The sequence below is a fragment of the Hemiscyllium ocellatum genome, chromosome 35, assembly GCF_020745735.1.
Source record: "Hemiscyllium ocellatum isolate sHemOce1 chromosome 35, sHemOce1.pat.X.cur, whole genome shotgun sequence".
Lineage (NCBI taxonomy): Eukaryota > Metazoa > Chordata > Chondrichthyes > Orectolobiformes > Hemiscylliidae > Hemiscyllium > Hemiscyllium ocellatum.
In genome coordinates, this window is record NC_083435.1 from 4,026,234 (window position 1) to 4,042,833 (window position 16,600).

Sequence of the window (16,600 nt, forward strand, 5' to 3'; positions counted from 1 at the left end):
ACTCTCTGCCTTGCTGCTAAAATGAGCGCGTGAGTAAGTGAATGAGTTGAAGGCTAACTTGCTGAACGCTTGCCCTTCATTCTGAGGAGTTTGATGTAAGGTTCAGCACAGGGCAAGGCCATATCGCCCAGCAGGGTATCAGTGCCCCTCCCTCCCCTCTCGGTTTGATCTGTATGATTGATATCATGTACATAGTTAAATATATAAATAAGAATTCCAGGTTACACGACTGAAGTGCCGTCCAGAACTTGAAGCTTTAGGATGTTGAGATGTCTGGGATCCAGGCCAGCCCAGAGCTCACTGTGAATAATCACCGTAACTCTGCCAACATCTCCAATGGGTGGCTCCTGTTTCTCACCCACAGCGTCCAGAGGTAGGTTCCAGGTCGCGGCCCCTATTCCCCCGTCCCAGCCCCAGTGTTCCCCCTCTCTAAGAGTCCACACTGGCCTTAATGAACATGACATCATCGGTGACATAACCCTGCCAGTTGGCATGGAGCTGGCTAAGGGGCAGGAACTCTGGGCAGCCGCTGGCGATGTTCATGGGCTGGCCGGGCCTTTGGAAGGAGGCAGAGCTAATGTCTGGTTTGAAGGCAGTCACCATGTGCTGACGCCTGGCACTCTGATCCAACAGGCGGAAGGTCACCTGGAGGCAAAGCAGAGAGAGACGGCCTGACTCCTCTTGTTCGTGCTCACACTCTCTCTCCTGTCAGCTCTACTCTCCCACCATCCCTCACTCCGTCAGGGTCACTCCGTCAGGGCCGCACTCCCATCATCCCTCACTCCGTCAGGGTAACTCCATCAGGGCCGCACTCCCACCATCCCTCACTCCGTCAGGGTAACTCCATCAGGGCCGCACTCCCACCATCCCTCACTCTGTCAGGGTAACTCCATCAGGGCCACACTCCCATCATCCCTCACTCCGTCAGGGTCACTCCGTCAGGGCCGCACTCCCATCATCCCTCACTCCGTCAGGGTAACTCCATCAGGGCCGCACTCCCACCATCCCTCACTCTGTCAGGGTAACTCCATCAGGGCCACACTCCCATCATCCCTCACTCTGTCAGGGTAACTCCATCAGGGCCACACTCCCACCATTCCTCACTCCGTCAGGGTAACTCCATCAGGGCCGCACTCCCATCATCCCTCACTCTGTCAGGGTAACTCCATCAGGGCCACACTCCCATCATCCCTCACTCCGTCAGGGTAACTCCATCAGGGCCGCACTCCCACCATCCCTCACTCTGTCAGGGTAACTCCATCAGGGCCACACTCCCATCATCCCTCACTCTGTCAGGGTAACTCCATCAGGGCCACACTCCCACCATTCCTCACTCCGTCAGGGTAACTCCATCAGGGCCGCACTCCCATCATCCCTCACTCCGTCAGGGTGACTCCATCAGGGCCACACTCCCACCATCCCTCACTCCGTCAGGGTAACTCCATCAGGGCCACACTCCCATCATCCCTCACTCCGTCAGGGTGACTCCATCAGGGCCACACTCCCACCATCCCTCACTCTGTCAGGGTAACTCCATCAGGGCCACACTCCCATCATCCCTCACTCCGTCAGGGTAACTCCGTCAGGGCCGCACTCCCACCATCCCTCACTCCGTCAGGGTGACTCCATCAGGGCCGCACTCCCATCATCCCTCACTCTGTCAGGGTGACTCCATCAGGGCCACACTCCCATCATCCCTCACTCCGTCAGGGTAACTCCATCAGGGCCGCACTCCCATCATCCCTCACTCCGTCAGGGTAACTCCATCAGGGCCACACTCCCATCATCCCTCACTCCGTCAGGGTAACTCCGTCAGGGCCACACTCCCATCATCCCTCACTCTGTCAGGGTAACTCCATCAGGGCCACACTCCCATCATCCCTCACTCCGTCAGGGTAACTCCGTCAGGGCCACACTCCCATCATCCCTCACTCTGTCAGGGTAACTCCGTCAGGGCCACACTCCCACCATCCCTCACTCTGTCAGGGTAACTCCATCAGGGCCACACTCCCATCATCCCTCACTCTGTCAGGGTAACTCCGTCAGGGCCACACTCCCATCATCCCTCATTCTGTCAGGGTAACTCCGTCAGGGCCGCACTCCCACCATCCCTCACTCCGTCAGGGTAACTCCATCAGGGCCGCACTCCCATCATCCCTCACTCCGTCAGGGTGACTCCATCAGGGCCACACTCCCATCATCCCTCACTCCGTCAGGGTAACTCCGTCAGGGCCACACTCCCATCATCCCTCACTCCGTCAGGGTAACTCCGTCAGGGCCACACTCCCATCATCCCTCACTCTGTCAGGGTAACTCCGTCAGGGCCACACTCCCATCATCCCTCACTCTGTCAGGGTAACTCCGTCAGGGCCACACTCCCATCATCCCTCATTCTGTCAGGGTAACTCCGTCAGGGCCACACTCCCATCATCCCTCATTCTGTCAGGGTAACTCCATCAGGGCCGCACTCCCACCATCCCTCACTCCATCAGGGTAACTCCATCAGGGCCGCACTCCCATCATCCCTCACTCTGTCAGGGTGACTCCATCAGGGCCGCACTCCCATCATCCCTCACTCTGTCAGGGTGACTCCGTCAGGGCGACACTCCCATCATCCCTCATTCTGTCAGGGTAACTCCGTCAGGGCCGCACTCCCATCATCCCTCATTCTGTCAGGGTAACTCCATCAGGGCCGCACTCCCACCATCCCTCACTCAGTCAGGGTAACTCCATCAGGGCCGCACTCCCATCATCCCTCACTCTGTCAGGGTAACTCCATCAGGGCCACACTCCCATCATCCCTCACTCCGTCAGGGTAACTCCATCAGGGCCACACTCCCATCATCCCTCACTCCGTCAGGGTAACTCCATCAGGGCCGCACTCCCATCATCCCTCATTCTGTCAGGGCCGCACTCCCATCATCCCTCACTCCGTCAGGGTAACTCCATCAGGGCCACACTCCCATCATCCCTCACTCTGTCAGGGTAACTCCATCAGGGCCACACTCCCATCATCCCTCACTCTGTCAGGGTAACTCCATCAGGGCCACACTCCCATCATCCCTCACTCCGTCAGGGTAACTCCATCAGTTACACTCTCCCACCATCCCTCACTCCGTCAGGGTAACTCCATCAGGGCCGCACTCCCATCATCCCTCATTCTGTCAGGGTAACTCCGTCAGGGCCACACTCCCATCATCCCTCACTCCATCACAGTGACCCCCCATGCTCCCATCATCACTCCATCGCAGTGACCCCCATCACTTTCATTTTCCCATCATCCCTCACTCCGTTAGGGTGACCTCCGTCAGCTCTATTCCCCCATCATCCCTCACTCTGTCACAATGACTCCTGTCAGGGTTGCCCTCCCATCATCCCTCACTCTGTCACGGTGACCCCCGTCAGCACTACACTCCCATCATCCCTCACTCTGTCACGGTGACCCCCGTCAGCACTACACTCCCATCATCCCTCACTCCGTCATGGTGACTCCCGTCAGCACTACACTCCCATCATCCCTCACTCTGTCACAATGACTCCTGTCAGGGCCGCAATCCCATCATTCCTCACCACGTCACAGAGAATCCCCATTACTCTGTCACCGAGTTACCTTCTTGCTGAAGGGCCATTCCAAGATGGCGTCGTACTTTCCCTTCATGATGACCAGGAAGAGTGAGAGGTGAGTGTTTGCCCCGATTCCGTCCCCGTTGAGGTAGAGTCGCAGACACAGCATGTATCCGCAGTGAGCTGTGAAGAACGCTGTCGGGGAGAGAGACGAGAAATCAGCGGATAATTCGGCCAGGAGGACGCCCAGAGAATTCTGTAACACCACGGCGACCGGCCCAATTTTGACCCGGTAACACCCCTGGAATCAAAACCTTCGCATCGCGAACAGGGACAAGTTGGTTTTAATCAGAACAAAACCACTTCAGTCACATCCGTCCTTGGGCCTGGGGTCATGTGTAACATGGCTGGCACTTTGTGGCAGAGAGAGAGAGAGAGAAACGCGTCAGCCATGATGGAATGGTGGACAGGCTCGATGGGCCGAATACCCTAAACCTGTTCCTGTATCTGATGGGAGTGAGCTGCGTGAGGTGTACTGAACCACAACACAAACAATGTCCCGACCATCAGCACGGTATCTGGGTCTGCACCATCCCCCCCAAACCAACACCTTCTCGAGGGGCAATTAGGGACAGTAAGAAATGCTGGGCCCAACCAGCGACTGACAACAAGATGCCGCGATGTTTGCTGATGGATGGGAAGAGGGTGTTCCCCATCTGCTTTGTGTGGGAGAGGCCGGGAACACCTCAGAAGGAGGGGAACAGAGATGAGGAGAAATGTCATCTCTCTCCCAGGAAGTGAACGTGGGCGCGGGGTGGGGAATGGGGGTCAGTGAACGAGGCCTTACGTGGGGAGAAGATGGAGGGCACTTTTCTGTCAATGGCGTCTTGCATCTTGCGGGTGAAGTCAGAGATGGCCCAGACCAAAGTGCCGTCGTAGGATGTGTGCTCGAGGATATCGAGGCGCAGTTGGAGGTCAGCGATGACCAGGTCCTTCAGGCAGATGGATTTCTCGTGCTGCTGGATCTGAGGAAGGCATTTGCAGGCGGTTAAACAACACAGCTCAAGCAAGGTCATTCGCGAAGGATGAGGGTGTTTGTCTGGTGTCATATCTCCCCAACCCCAGGGGTTTGTGCATGGTGTCCAGTGTCTCACTAAGGTCTGACAGGCTGAGAAACTCGTCAGTGTAGGCAGCAGTAAGAGGTTAAAGCCCTCAGACACTGCCTTCTCAAAGCACCAGGGCAGCAGATCCATGGGAATCCCCACCCCCTCCGAACCCCTCCCCATCCTGACTTGGAAATATATCGGCCGTTCCTTCAGTGTGGCTGGGTCCCAATCCTGGAATTCCCTCCCTAAGGGACATTGTGGGTCTACCCACAGCACATGGACTGCAGCGGTTCAAGAAGGCAGCTCACCCCCACCTTCTCAAGGGGGGGCAACTAGGGATAGGGGCAGGAAATGCAGCTCCCCCCCACCTTCTCAAGGGGGGCAACTGGAGACAGTCTTATTGAATGGCGGGGTAGGATCGATGGGCCAAAGGGCCCATTCCTGTTCCCAGTTCTGATGTAAAGTTCACCCGAGACGCTCTTGGGTGGACTCTGCCTCTCTGTTCATTCCCGCGGAGGTGCAGTGTGCTGGGGTTCACCTACAGTGGTGATCCTGTGTCATCGACCTGTCCATCACACCCCCCATCATCATCACTGCACAACTCCCAACATTGGGAAGACACTCACCCCCCTCCTCTCTCTCTCACACACACACTCTCCCCCCCACACACACAGACTCACACTCTCACACACACACATTAACAAACACAGACACTTTCTCTCTCTTTCACACACACACGCATGCACACTCTCTACCCACACTAACAAACACAGATGCTTTCTCTCTCTCACACACACACACACACACACACACACACACACAGACACATAAACTCACACTGACACAGACACACACAATTACAAACACAGACACTTTGTCTCTCTCTCTCAAACACACACACACACACACTCGCTATCCAGCACACACTCACACAGACACACACACTAACAAACACAGACACTTTCTCTCTCACACACACAGACACACACACTCTCTACCCAGCACACACTCACACGCACACACAGACATACTCTCTCTCTCGCACACGCACACTCTCCCCCTCCACACACAGACACTTTCTCTCACACACACACACAGACACACACACTCACAAACACAGACACTTTCTCTAACACATAGACACACACTCACACACATACACACATGTTCCCACACAGACACAGACTGCCCCCCGCTCCTCTCCTCCAGAGGGTCATTAACCAGGCTGACACAGTCACAGAGGGACTGGGGGTGGGGGAAGGAGATGTCGGGCTGGGTTGGGGGTGTGGGGGATAAGGGGAATATTGTACACAGCAGAAAACGAACAGGAGGGACTGTAGTCACGTAGACGTATCGCCGACAATGCATCAGAGCGTCCCCTCAGAACTGAGGCACTCCAGTTCCAGACGGAGAGGGGGAGGGAGCTCTTCTCTCATAGACTGAGTGATCTTACCCCCTCCTTCCCACAGAGAGCTGTGGGGGGGTCCGGGGTGTGGGGAGGGTGCAGAGAACATGTGGGTATCGAAGGCTGAGATTGAGAGATTCTCAATCAGTCAGGGAGAGGGGACAGCAAGGTGGACGTGAGGGATGTTGGGACCAGCCAGTGAATGGTGGAGCAGGCTGGAGGGGCTGAATGGCCTCCCCCTGTCCCTGTTTGATAAAGTCTAACACACACACACACACACACACACACACACACACACACACACACACACATACAGACACATGCACGCACAGAGACAGGCAACAGACACACAGGTACACACACACACACACAGGCAAAACACAGACACACATACAAAGACATGGATATATACACACACACACACACACACAGACAGACAGACATATACACACACACACACACACACACACAGACAGACATATACACACACACACACACACACAGACAGACAGGCAGACACACACACACACAAACACACAGACAGACAGGCAGACACACACAGATGCACAGACGCAGACAGAGACACACACACAGAAACACATGCACAGACAGACATACACAGACACACATGCGTGAACACGCACACATGCACGCACAGGCAAACACAGACACACACCGACACACAGACACACAGAGACTGTTGTGAAGTACCCACCTTGTTTCTGAGCTGTGCGGTCACAGTCTCCTGCTCCTTTAGCTTCCTCTCCTGGGCTATCAGGGTATTAGACGTGTTTGCCACTTCGCGATTCAGCACCGTCACGATGTTTTCAAAGGTCTGCACCCTCACCCTCAGATCATGCTGTTCCTCCGTGTCCCTCGACAGTTGCTCACCGTCACCGTCGCCGTCGCCCAGGACCCCCTCCGGCTGAGCAAGGCTGGCTCCTGATCCTGGGGCCTGTTTTGCCAGGCCCTGCCGAAAGGCCTCAAGCATGTAGTCCAGGTGCTGCTGAATACAGCTCAGCTTGTGTTGGTGTAGGTCAGCCCCAGAAACCTGGGAAAGGCACAGACCATCAGCAGCTGGATCAGCCCAGGGATGTGGGAGCACCCGTAACCCACCCCCAGGGCCTGGCCCAGCCCCTGACCAGGCCTGGAGTGAAAGGCTGGGGAGAGGTGGGGAGCCTGGGGCCTGTCCTGGGAAGGGAGCCTGACCGTCCCACATTCCACTTTCACCTCTGCCAGGCAGCAGCAGCTCCTGGGACGCGGGGCAGCGTCCCTTCCTCTCGGAAGGGGTAGAATGCAAGCCCTGTTTGCAGTCACACAATAGGAGCAGTAGGCCATTCTGCCCTTCGAGCCAGCACGACCATTCATTATGATCATGGCTGGTCATCCAGAATCAGTATCCTGTCCCTGCCTTATCCCCATAACCCTTGATTTCACTATCTCTAAGAGCTCTACCCATCTCTGTGTTGAAGGTATCCAGAGACTGGGCCTCCACAGCCTTCTGGGGCAGAGCAATCCACACACCCACCACTCTCTGGGTGAAGAACCGCACCCCACCCACCCAACGCTCCCCAACAACAGACTGGAAACCCTGCTGGGAGTCCTGGTGTCAATCCCCACCCCGAGACAGACAGGACGGCATTCCGGGCATCTGACACACCCCCCTGCCACAACCCCACCACCATGATCCCCCTCCCTGCCAACCCCGAATCCTTCCCTTTGGCAGCGGTCTGCGTTTAGATAGCGCCCGGGGCACCAACAGTCTCACAGCATCAGTGACACCGGGCTGGGGGAGCGGGCCAGGGTGGGGTGGGGTGGGGAGGGGAGGGGTAAGGAGGGAGGGAACGGAGGGGTGGGGCGAGGCTGGGGATGGGCAGGAGGTCACTCACCGTCTCTCTGCAGCCGACGAGGCTGAAGGGGCACCTCAGCAACCTGCGCTCACAGCTCGGCCCGTGCTTACCCTGCGACAAGGCAAGAGAGGGAGAGGGAGGGTCACTCACTGGACACTGAGGCCTTCCTAGCATCCACCCAATTCCCATCCCCAGACCCCCCCCTTTCCTCCCCCACCCCTCCCCCACCCTCCGGCATCTCTCTTGGCCACCAGAGCGTAGTCCCCATTTCCACACCCCACCCTGCTTGTGCCCCAGAGGAACCAAGCCACCGTTACCCCGGCTGGGGGTTTCGGATGTGCGGGTGCAGCGTGCAGTGGGCTGTTCACTGTAGGAAGGCGGCTGTGGCCCAGCCGGCCCCAGCCCACCTCACACAGATACCCTGGAACAGACAGCGTTTTGCCTCCCTCTGATCTTAGCCCTTCCCCCCCTCCCCCCTCCAGTGTCTGAGACTTGCTGTCGCTCCAACACTATCGAACATTGGGTGGTGGGGCAAGGGTTAGACCTGGGGGGGCCGGTGGTGAGGATGTGGTGAGTGTCTGCCCTTGGCACCTCCCTCCCGTCGCTGCTCTGCTCCTCAGCCCGGACCCTCACGGTGAGATGGCTCAGGGAGGACGGATCTTACCTCCAGCTCCCGGAGTGGTCCGCTCCACTCACAGCTTTCGTTGTGACAGTAGACCTGCAGGTTGAGGATCTCCTTGGCAATGGCTCTGTCCCTGAAACACTGGCACAGGACAGGCAGAAAGCAGCAGTCAGACAAAGTACCAGAACATACCGTCAGCCCTGACCGGCTGGGGAGTATATACCCAGGGACTAGTGTCTGGCTGGTGTGACTGGGTCTGACATCTCACCACCAGTAAATACCAGCAGGAGGCTGGTCAGCCCCTCCAACCTGCTCTACTGTTCTCAGCTGATCTGACCTTCCTCACATCCACTTTCCCCAGAACCCTCGATTCCTCTTGTGAAAGGTTGTGTGTTTGCGTGTCTGACTGTGTATATGTGTGGCTCTATGTCTGAGAGTGTGTGTGTGTGAGAGAGTGTGTGTATGTGGGGCTCTGTGTGACTGTGTGTGTACACTGTGTATAAGAGTGTGTGTGTTTATATATGTGTACATGTGACTGTGTGTGTGATAGAGTGTGTGTATGTGTGACTGTGTGTGTACACTGAGTATGAGAGTGTGTGTGTGTATGTGTACGTGACTGTGTGTGTGAGAGAGTGTGCGTATGTGTGACTGTGTGTGTACACTATGTGTGAGAGTCTGTGTGTGTGTACGTGTGACTGTGTGTGTGATAGAGTGTGTGTATGTGTGACTGTGTGTGTGTGTACACTGTGTATGAGTGTGTGTGTGTGTATGTGGGAGTGTATGATTGTGTGTGTATGTGTGTGTATGTGGGACTGTATGTCTGTGTGTATATTGTGTGACTGTGTGTGTGTACACTGTGTATGAGTGTGTGTGTGTATGTGTCCGTGAGTGTGTGTGTGTGTGTGTATTTGAGAGATTGTGAGAGAGAGGTAGGCAGGAGCTTGGAGTTTCAATCAGACTCACACCAGCTGAGGACCAGTCGAATAGGAGAGCAGGAATAGGAGAGCAGGAACGGGAGGGCGGGAACGGGAGGGCGGGAACGGGAGGGCGGGAACGGGAGGGTGGGAACGGGAGGGCGGGAACGGGAGAGCAGGAATGTCCCAAGCTGTACATAATGCTGAGTGTTCCCGATGCAATGAGTCACACCCAATTCACTTGGCGTGTAAAATAAACTCTGAACGCCTTCTCTTGATGTCTTTGTTGGAAATTGTCGATTATGTAAAGTATCTGTTAAGCATAAACCCACCACCTCAGTCTCACAACCTCTCGCTGGTGTTTCAGAATTTTCAGCCAATCGCTGATGTGTCTCGAGCAGAACACGTATGTAACAGAACACACAGAACACGCGTGCTTACTTTCTCCAGCGTGGCACATGAACCGTTCTCAACCATTCCGTTATCTTGTAAGCACGATGGGCAAGGCATCGATTCTTTCCTGTTGGCAGGAGGAGGGGGAAAGCATTTTAATTCAGGGGTTAATTCAACACCGAATGTCCTTACCGTCGCCTGTCCTCACATTGGCATTGCCCACAGGAGTTTATTATCAAGGTCACTTCCGCAGCATCGGAATTTCAGAGCTGTAATGATTGCTATGCCCCCTCCCACCCCCTACTTTCACCAGTCTCCAATGAGAATCACACTGACTCTGAGATCTGACTTTGCTCACTGTTTACACAATGCCCTGCCAGCAGTGTTGGTGGTGTCAGAATCCAGTGCCAATCTGATGCCAGGCAAAAATGCTTCAGTAATTCTGACACAGCACACCCTCTCTCACCCCCTCTCATCCAGCTGCTCTCGACAGCTGCTCAACCAGCCCACGTTCGCAAAATGCCAATGGATCGCTGACACTGAGAGGTGGTCCTGTTGCTGGGGCAGTATGTGATGGGTGAACCAGCAGGAGCGAGAACACACTTATCTCAGACCACCCATCCAGCTTGCAATGGGGCTCACTAACAACTGACACATAGGGACCTGCGTTCACCGCAAACAAAAGGGACATGCTCAAGCCCTGCGCCTTCTGTGATTTATTCCAATAAAAGAAACCTCAGGAGCCTATAGCTGCCTTCTTCAACAGCAACACCCTAGCCAATCAGAGCCCATCAAGCAATGACCTTTGGCCCTGCAGCACAAATTGCCTTGATTCTTTGGCATTCTTGCATTGGGTCCTGATGGACCACACACCTCTGTCTGCTCCAATGCTCCATGGCACGGAGTCCGGGTAGAGCTAAACACCCTTGGGACCTTGCTGTGCGGGGTATTCTCTTTCTCATGATTGTCCTGGGGACCGGGGTGGAGGCGGCGAGACAGTGAGCAGGAAGTTTCCCCGCTCAGCACCCAGCCCAGAATGTTCCGGCCTGGTCAGAGAAAGGGGAAGTCATTTGCATTTCTAAAACGTCCGAAAACCTCACAACGATACTGTTGTCTCACTGACCTCTCCGTCAGAGCAGAGGGAATCAAAGTGCACACAGTGGGCCATGGGATTCTCCATCCAACAGGAACTGACAATCAGGGGGGAGACTCCTCTGATCTCACTGCTTCACACGACAATCAGCAGGAGAGTTTTAGCTCCAGCTCAGAGAGCAGGCGGTGTGGGGGGGGATCAGCATCTCCACGAGGGAAGGTCAGAACCAGGAGCAGGAGTAGGCCGTCTGGCCCCTCTCCAGCCTGCTCCACCATTTAATAAGGTCATGGCTGATCTTTTCATGGGCTCAGCTCCACTGACTCGCCCTCTCACCGTAACCCCTAATTATTGTTCCAAAATCTATCTTTGCCTGAAAAACATTCAACGGGAGTAGCCTTAACTGCAGGGGAATCCCACAGACCCCCAACCCTCAGGGTGGTGAAGTTCCTCCTCAGCTCAGTACGAAATCTGCTCCCCCTCATTTTGAGACTGCGCCCCCTAATTCTAGTTTCACTGCCAGTGGAACCATTCTCCCTGCTTCGAGCTCATCCATTCCCTTCATAATTTTATATGTTTCTGTCAGATCCCCTCTCATTCTTCTGAATTTCAATCAATATAATCCCAGTCTGCTCAGTCTTTCCTCAACTCGGGAATCAACCGAGTGACCCTCCTCTGCACCCCCTCCAGTGCCAATACATTCTTTCTCAAGTAAGGAGACCAAAACTGCACGCAGAGCTCCAGGTATACTCTCACCAGCACCGTGTACAGCTGCAACATAACCTCCCTGCTTTTAAACTCCATCCCTTTAGCAACGAAGGACAATATTCCATTGGCTTTCCTAATGACCTGCTGCATCAGCGAACCAACCTCCTGTGATTCCTGCACAAGGACACCCAGGTCCTCCTGCACAGCAGCATGCCGCAACATCTTACCCTTTAAATAATAATTCTTATTACTGTTACTTCGACCAATGTAGAGAACCTGAGCAATTCCTCGGGGAAAGGCAGACTATATCCGGGGCTGAACACCAAACTCAGGGTATTCCACACATCAGCTCAGGGGCAGCAGCACCATCCAATGGCGCTACTGATGAAGTAGAATGAGGAAGGATCGACTGAGGTGCTTAACTCACAGGAGGGCCCCAGTGTATACCCAATGGAAACTCACAGGAGGGTCCCGGTGTATACCCAATGGAAACTTATTGCAGGGTCCCAGTGTATACCCAATGGAAACTCACAGTAGGGTCCCAGTGTATACCCAATGGAAACTCACAGGAGGGTCCCAGTGTATACCCAATGGAAACTTACGGGAGGGTCCCAGTGTATACCCAATGGAAACTTACGGGAGGGCCCCAGTGTATACCCAATGGAAACTTACTGCAGGGTCCCAGTGTATACCCAATGGAAACTCACAGGAGGGTCCCAGTGTATACCCAATGGAACCTTACAGGAGGGCCCCAGTGTATACCCAATGGAAACTTACAGGAGGGCCCCGGTGTATACCCAATGGAAACTTACAGGAGGGCCCCGGTGTATACCCAATGGAAACTTACAGCAGGGCCCAGTGACATTCCTGGCAGAAACGGTGGCCGCACTCTGTTTGAACAGGGTCCCTCATCAGGTGCTCACACACCCCGCAGTAGTATTTGTGGTCGAATCCCTGGTCGGCCCTGACATCATGGTGCCAGTCCTTCTGATCTTCACCAACTTCCTTCATGGACAGAGAACCCTTCCAGCTCCTCAGGAAACTGTCTGCGCGTTTCAGAAACAGCAAGCTCATGGCCAGGCAAGTCAGGAGCCCTCTGCTTTAACCCTGAGTAACCAGAAAGAGTAGGACAGAGGGCTGGTTACTAAACCCCGGGACTTTCAGTTCATCAGACCGAAACTCAGTCTGTCATCGGCAGCTCCCTGGTCTCAGTCACCCTCTGACTGACTGTGATGACATACAAAAACTCCCCGTGATGATTGGGGACGTGAGACCAACAGAATTCATCCTCTGTACCTTTCTTACTCAGAGGTCACCCACATACAAGACGAATGACTCAGGGGAGTGACAATTCTTCACCCTGGTTTTGGTCACAGTTTCAGCTCAGTCCCTTTCGCTCCTTCCCCACCCCCCCACCCCACCCCCACCCCCGTCTTCATTTTCCCAGATGTGGGAATGTTCATCCGTGCCAGGTTCCTGTTCCACCCCGCATACACACTCAGCACCATCCTGTCCGTGACTATCCTGCTAATGTTCTGAAGAGTGGGGTCTGTCTGTGTCTGTGTACGCCACTGAGTGTCTGCGTGTAAGTCACTGAGAGAGAGAGAGAGAGAGAGACAGAGGGAGGGAGAGTGCGTGTGTGTGTGACATGGAGTGAGAGTGTGTGTCTGTGAGAGAGAATGTGTGTGTGTGTGTGAGTGAGAGAGTGTATGTCTGTTGGAGAGAGAGAGAGAGAGACAGAGAGAGAGTGTGTGTGTGTGTGTGTGTGTGTGTGTGAGAGAGAGTGAGAGAGTGTGTGGAGTGGAAAGTGTGTGTCTGTGTGTGAGAGAGAGAGAGATAGAGAGTGTCTGTCTCTGTGTGTGTGCCTGCGTGTGATGGTTGGGGCTTTGGAGAGGGGAGGGACAGCGGGATTACGATTGGCCGATAACTGAATTGGAGCCAGCCGTATCAGTGGTTTCCTCTCGGGAGCTGATTAAATGTTGAGAGTTCTCCGACGCAGTAACTGAAAGTCCAGGCAGGAATGGATGGCAGAGGCTGAGCAGTCTCCCAGTTCACCAACTGCTGGAGAGCACCCCTCTCCGCTGCACCGAGATCTCTTCCCAAGGAGATCCCTGGCTCCAACGGACTTGTTGAGAGACCAAGGTGCACAGAGAGACTCCAGATCAAATGGATCCCAGTCAGTCCAGGCCCAAGCCCCCTGGTGGATCCCAGTCAGTCCGGTCCCCTGGAGTTTGGGAAGGATGGAGTGGGGATGGGAGGGGAGTGGGGAAGGAAGAGTGCAGTGAATATTCCCTGGAACAAGCTGCGGATATTCCGAGGGTGAAATTGTCAGTTCAGGTTCCAGGATATGGATGGATTGCGGTCCTGGAGACGTTTGAAGGGATTTGAGAGGGAAGTTGGGGAGGGGTGGTGGGGTGGGGCAGGGGGTGGGGGGGTTAGAGTCAGCCAGGGCTCATGTCAATTCTCTCACAGACACTCATAAAACTCATCCAGGGCAAAGGTGGATTCAAAGGCCATGTGAACCATCACTGGCTCCCACCCGTCCATGCTGACCAGATATCCGAACCAACTCCAGTCTCATTTGGCCCATATCCCTCCAAACCCTTCCTATTCATATACCCATCCAGATGCCTCTTAAATGCTGTAATTGTACCAGCCTCCACCACATCCTCTGGCAGCTCATTCCACACACGTACCACCCTCTGTGTGAAAAAAATTGCCCCTTAGGTCTCTTTTATATCTTTCCCCTCTCACCTTAAACCTATGCCCTCTAGTTCTGGACTCCCCCACCCCAGGGAAACGACCTTATCTATTTACCCTATCCACGCCCCTCATAATTTTATAAACCTCTACAAGGTCATTTTTCCCATTCATCATGAGGGAGACTGAGGGAGAAGGGGAAGGGAGAGGGAGAGGGAGATTGAGGGAGAGGTGGGAGTGACAGACTGATAGAGAGGGAGAGGGAGACGGGCGACAGAAGGAGGGAGAGAGGGAGGGAAGGATGGAGAGGGAGACTGACGGGGAAGGAGGGAAGGAAAGAGAGGGAGACTGAGGGAGAGGTGGGAGGGAAGGAGAGAGTTGGGGAAGAAAGGAGGGAGAGGGAGACGGAGGGAGGGGAGAGGGAGGGGGAGAGCGAGATGGAGTGAGGGGGGATGGGAGAGGAGACTGAGGGAGAGGGAGACTGAAGAAGGGATGAAGAGAGAGGGAGACTGAAAAGAGAAACTGAGGGCGGTGTGGGAGTGACTGACAGAGAAGGAGACTGAGCAGGGGTGGCGAGGCTCCACATATCTTTCCCTTCCTGTGAAAACTCACTGGAACCACATTTTAAAGCCATCTGACATTGATTACATTGAGCAAATGTCACTTAATCTCACAGTTCATTTAAAAACAAAGATTCTGGATTTCACAGCAAATTGTAGCAGAGCTATGAGTCAGCGAGAGAACCAGGATTGTTACTCACCCCAGCAGTGACCAGGCTCCTTCCTCTCTCTCTGTCTCTCTCTCTCTGTGTGTGCGTGTTCTGGCTCTCAGTCAGTGTGTGTGTGTGTTTATCTGTGTGAAGTATGCATTCACTCAGAAACTGGGAGGGTCTGTCTGAGTTTTGTACACAGCACTTTGGAATTTCCGCAGCCCACGGGCATCGTGAGGGGGGTTTTCAACGTGCTCCAGCCTGGAGTTCCTCTGGGATTTTTTATAGATATTTCACTGACATTTCCCAGTCCCCGGCCAGTCCAGCTCACTTTCCAGATTAGTGGCACAACTCATTGTGGGGGGTCAGGTCGTGTCAGCAGAGCGTAGTTACACAGGCTCCATTCTCTGTCTCACCCATACCCACAGGCAGACACACTCTCACACACAGACACACACACTCACAGTCATACAGACACACACACAGTCACAACCACCCACAGACAGACACACGCTCACACCCACACACTCACATGATTCCTCAGTTAGTGGAATAACATTTCCCCATGTTATAGGGCAGTGACTGACATCTCCCTATGCCTAACTCTTACCCTCTTCAATTTGCCCCCACCCCCCCCATTCTCCTTCACAATCTCCTCCCTCTGTGTCTTCCTCTTTCCATTACACCCCCCTTCCTCATTCTCCATCTCTCTCTCATTGAGAGCTCTCTCTCTCTCTTGCAATTTTCCTGTCGTCTCTCACAAGCCCCCCCCTCCATTTCCCACCCACTCAGTCCCATTCTCTCTTCAGTCCACGCTGATGTTATCACTGATTCCCCCCTCACCACTTACCCTCATTTTCCCATGGCCAGACACTTCCTTCTCCCTCCCTGGTCCCCTCCCCCACATTCTCAGAGCCTCTCCCTCTCTTTCTGTCTGGTCCTGACTCCCTCCACAACACTCTGACAGTGCTGTCTCACCCATGTGAGAGAAACTCTTTCCCACTCTCTCCCTCTGTTTTCTCTCTGCCCCCACTCTCTCCCCTTGTTGCCTCTCTCTACCCCTCTCTCTATCCTTATCTCCTCTCTCCTTCCCACTCTCTCTGACTCCATCATTCCGGCCCTACGTTTATCCTCTCTTTCTCTCTCTACCCCCCCCCCCGCCCCCCCGCGCCCCCTTGCTTTGCTCTCTCTCTTTCTCTCTCTCTCACCCATCTCTCTCTGCTGCTCTCTCTATCCTTTTCTCACTCTTTGCCCTCTGCCTCTGCTCCTCCCCTCTCTGTCATGTTCCCCCCTCTCTCTCTACCCCCATCTCTCCTCTCTCTCTCTGCACCTCTCTCAATCCTTCGATCCCCCCTCACTCTCTCCCCTCTTTCTCTCTATCCTTCTCTCTGCCCCCCTCTCTCTTCCCCATCTCTCTATCCATCTCTCCTCTCTCTCTCCCCCCCCCAACCGCGCCTCACTTCTTCCCTCGGCATCTTAATTTCTCTGTACTCTCCTGCTCTCACGTTCACTAAATTCTTTCCAACCTCTCCCTTCACT

The 16,600-nt window shown here is 54.5% G+C and overlaps 1 protein-coding gene across 3 annotated transcripts; it reads right to left on the reverse strand.

Moving 5' to 3' along the window:
* Positions 1-40: 40 nt before the first annotated feature.
* On the reverse strand, positions 41-15,333 carry LOC132832429 (TNF receptor-associated factor 2-like). Of its 3 annotated transcripts, XM_060850411.1 has the most exons (9): positions 15,113-15,332; positions 12,500-12,759; positions 9,903-9,981; positions 8,590-8,688; positions 7,965-8,036; positions 6,791-7,126; positions 4,412-4,589; positions 3,611-3,759; positions 41-645 (listed from the first exon to the last, which is right to left on the reverse strand). In XM_060850411.1, the coding sequence occupies exons 2-9, from the start codon at positions 12,724-12,726 to the stop codon at positions 430-432; spliced, it is 1,356 nt and encodes a 451-aa protein (XP_060706394.1). In that variant the 5' UTR covers positions 12,727-12,759; positions 15,113-15,332; the 3' UTR covers positions 41-429. The 3 variants fall into 3 exon arrangements, with proteins under 3 accessions (XP_060706394.1, XP_060706395.1, XP_060706396.1); XM_060850412.1 differs by lacking the exon at positions 8,590-8,688 and having other exon boundaries at positions 15,113-15,333; XM_060850413.1 differs by lacking the exon at positions 12,500-12,759 and having other exon boundaries at positions 15,113-15,330.
* Between the last annotated feature and the right edge of the window lie 1,267 nt (positions 15,334-16,600).

Coding starts and splice junctions, on each gene's coding strand:
- LOC132832429 (XM_060850411.1), bottom strand. CDS start 12,726: ATGAGCTTGCTGTTTCTGAAACGCGCAGACAGTTTCCTGAGGAGCTGG. Junction 8,037..8,589: donor GACCACTCCGGGAGCTGGAG/GTAAGATCCGTC, acceptor GCCTTGTCGCAG/GGTAAGCACGGGCCGAGCTG. Junction 4,590..6,790: donor CCGCACAGCTCAGAAACAAG/GTGGGTACTTCA, acceptor TGCCTTCCTCAG/ATCCAGCAGCACGAGAAATC.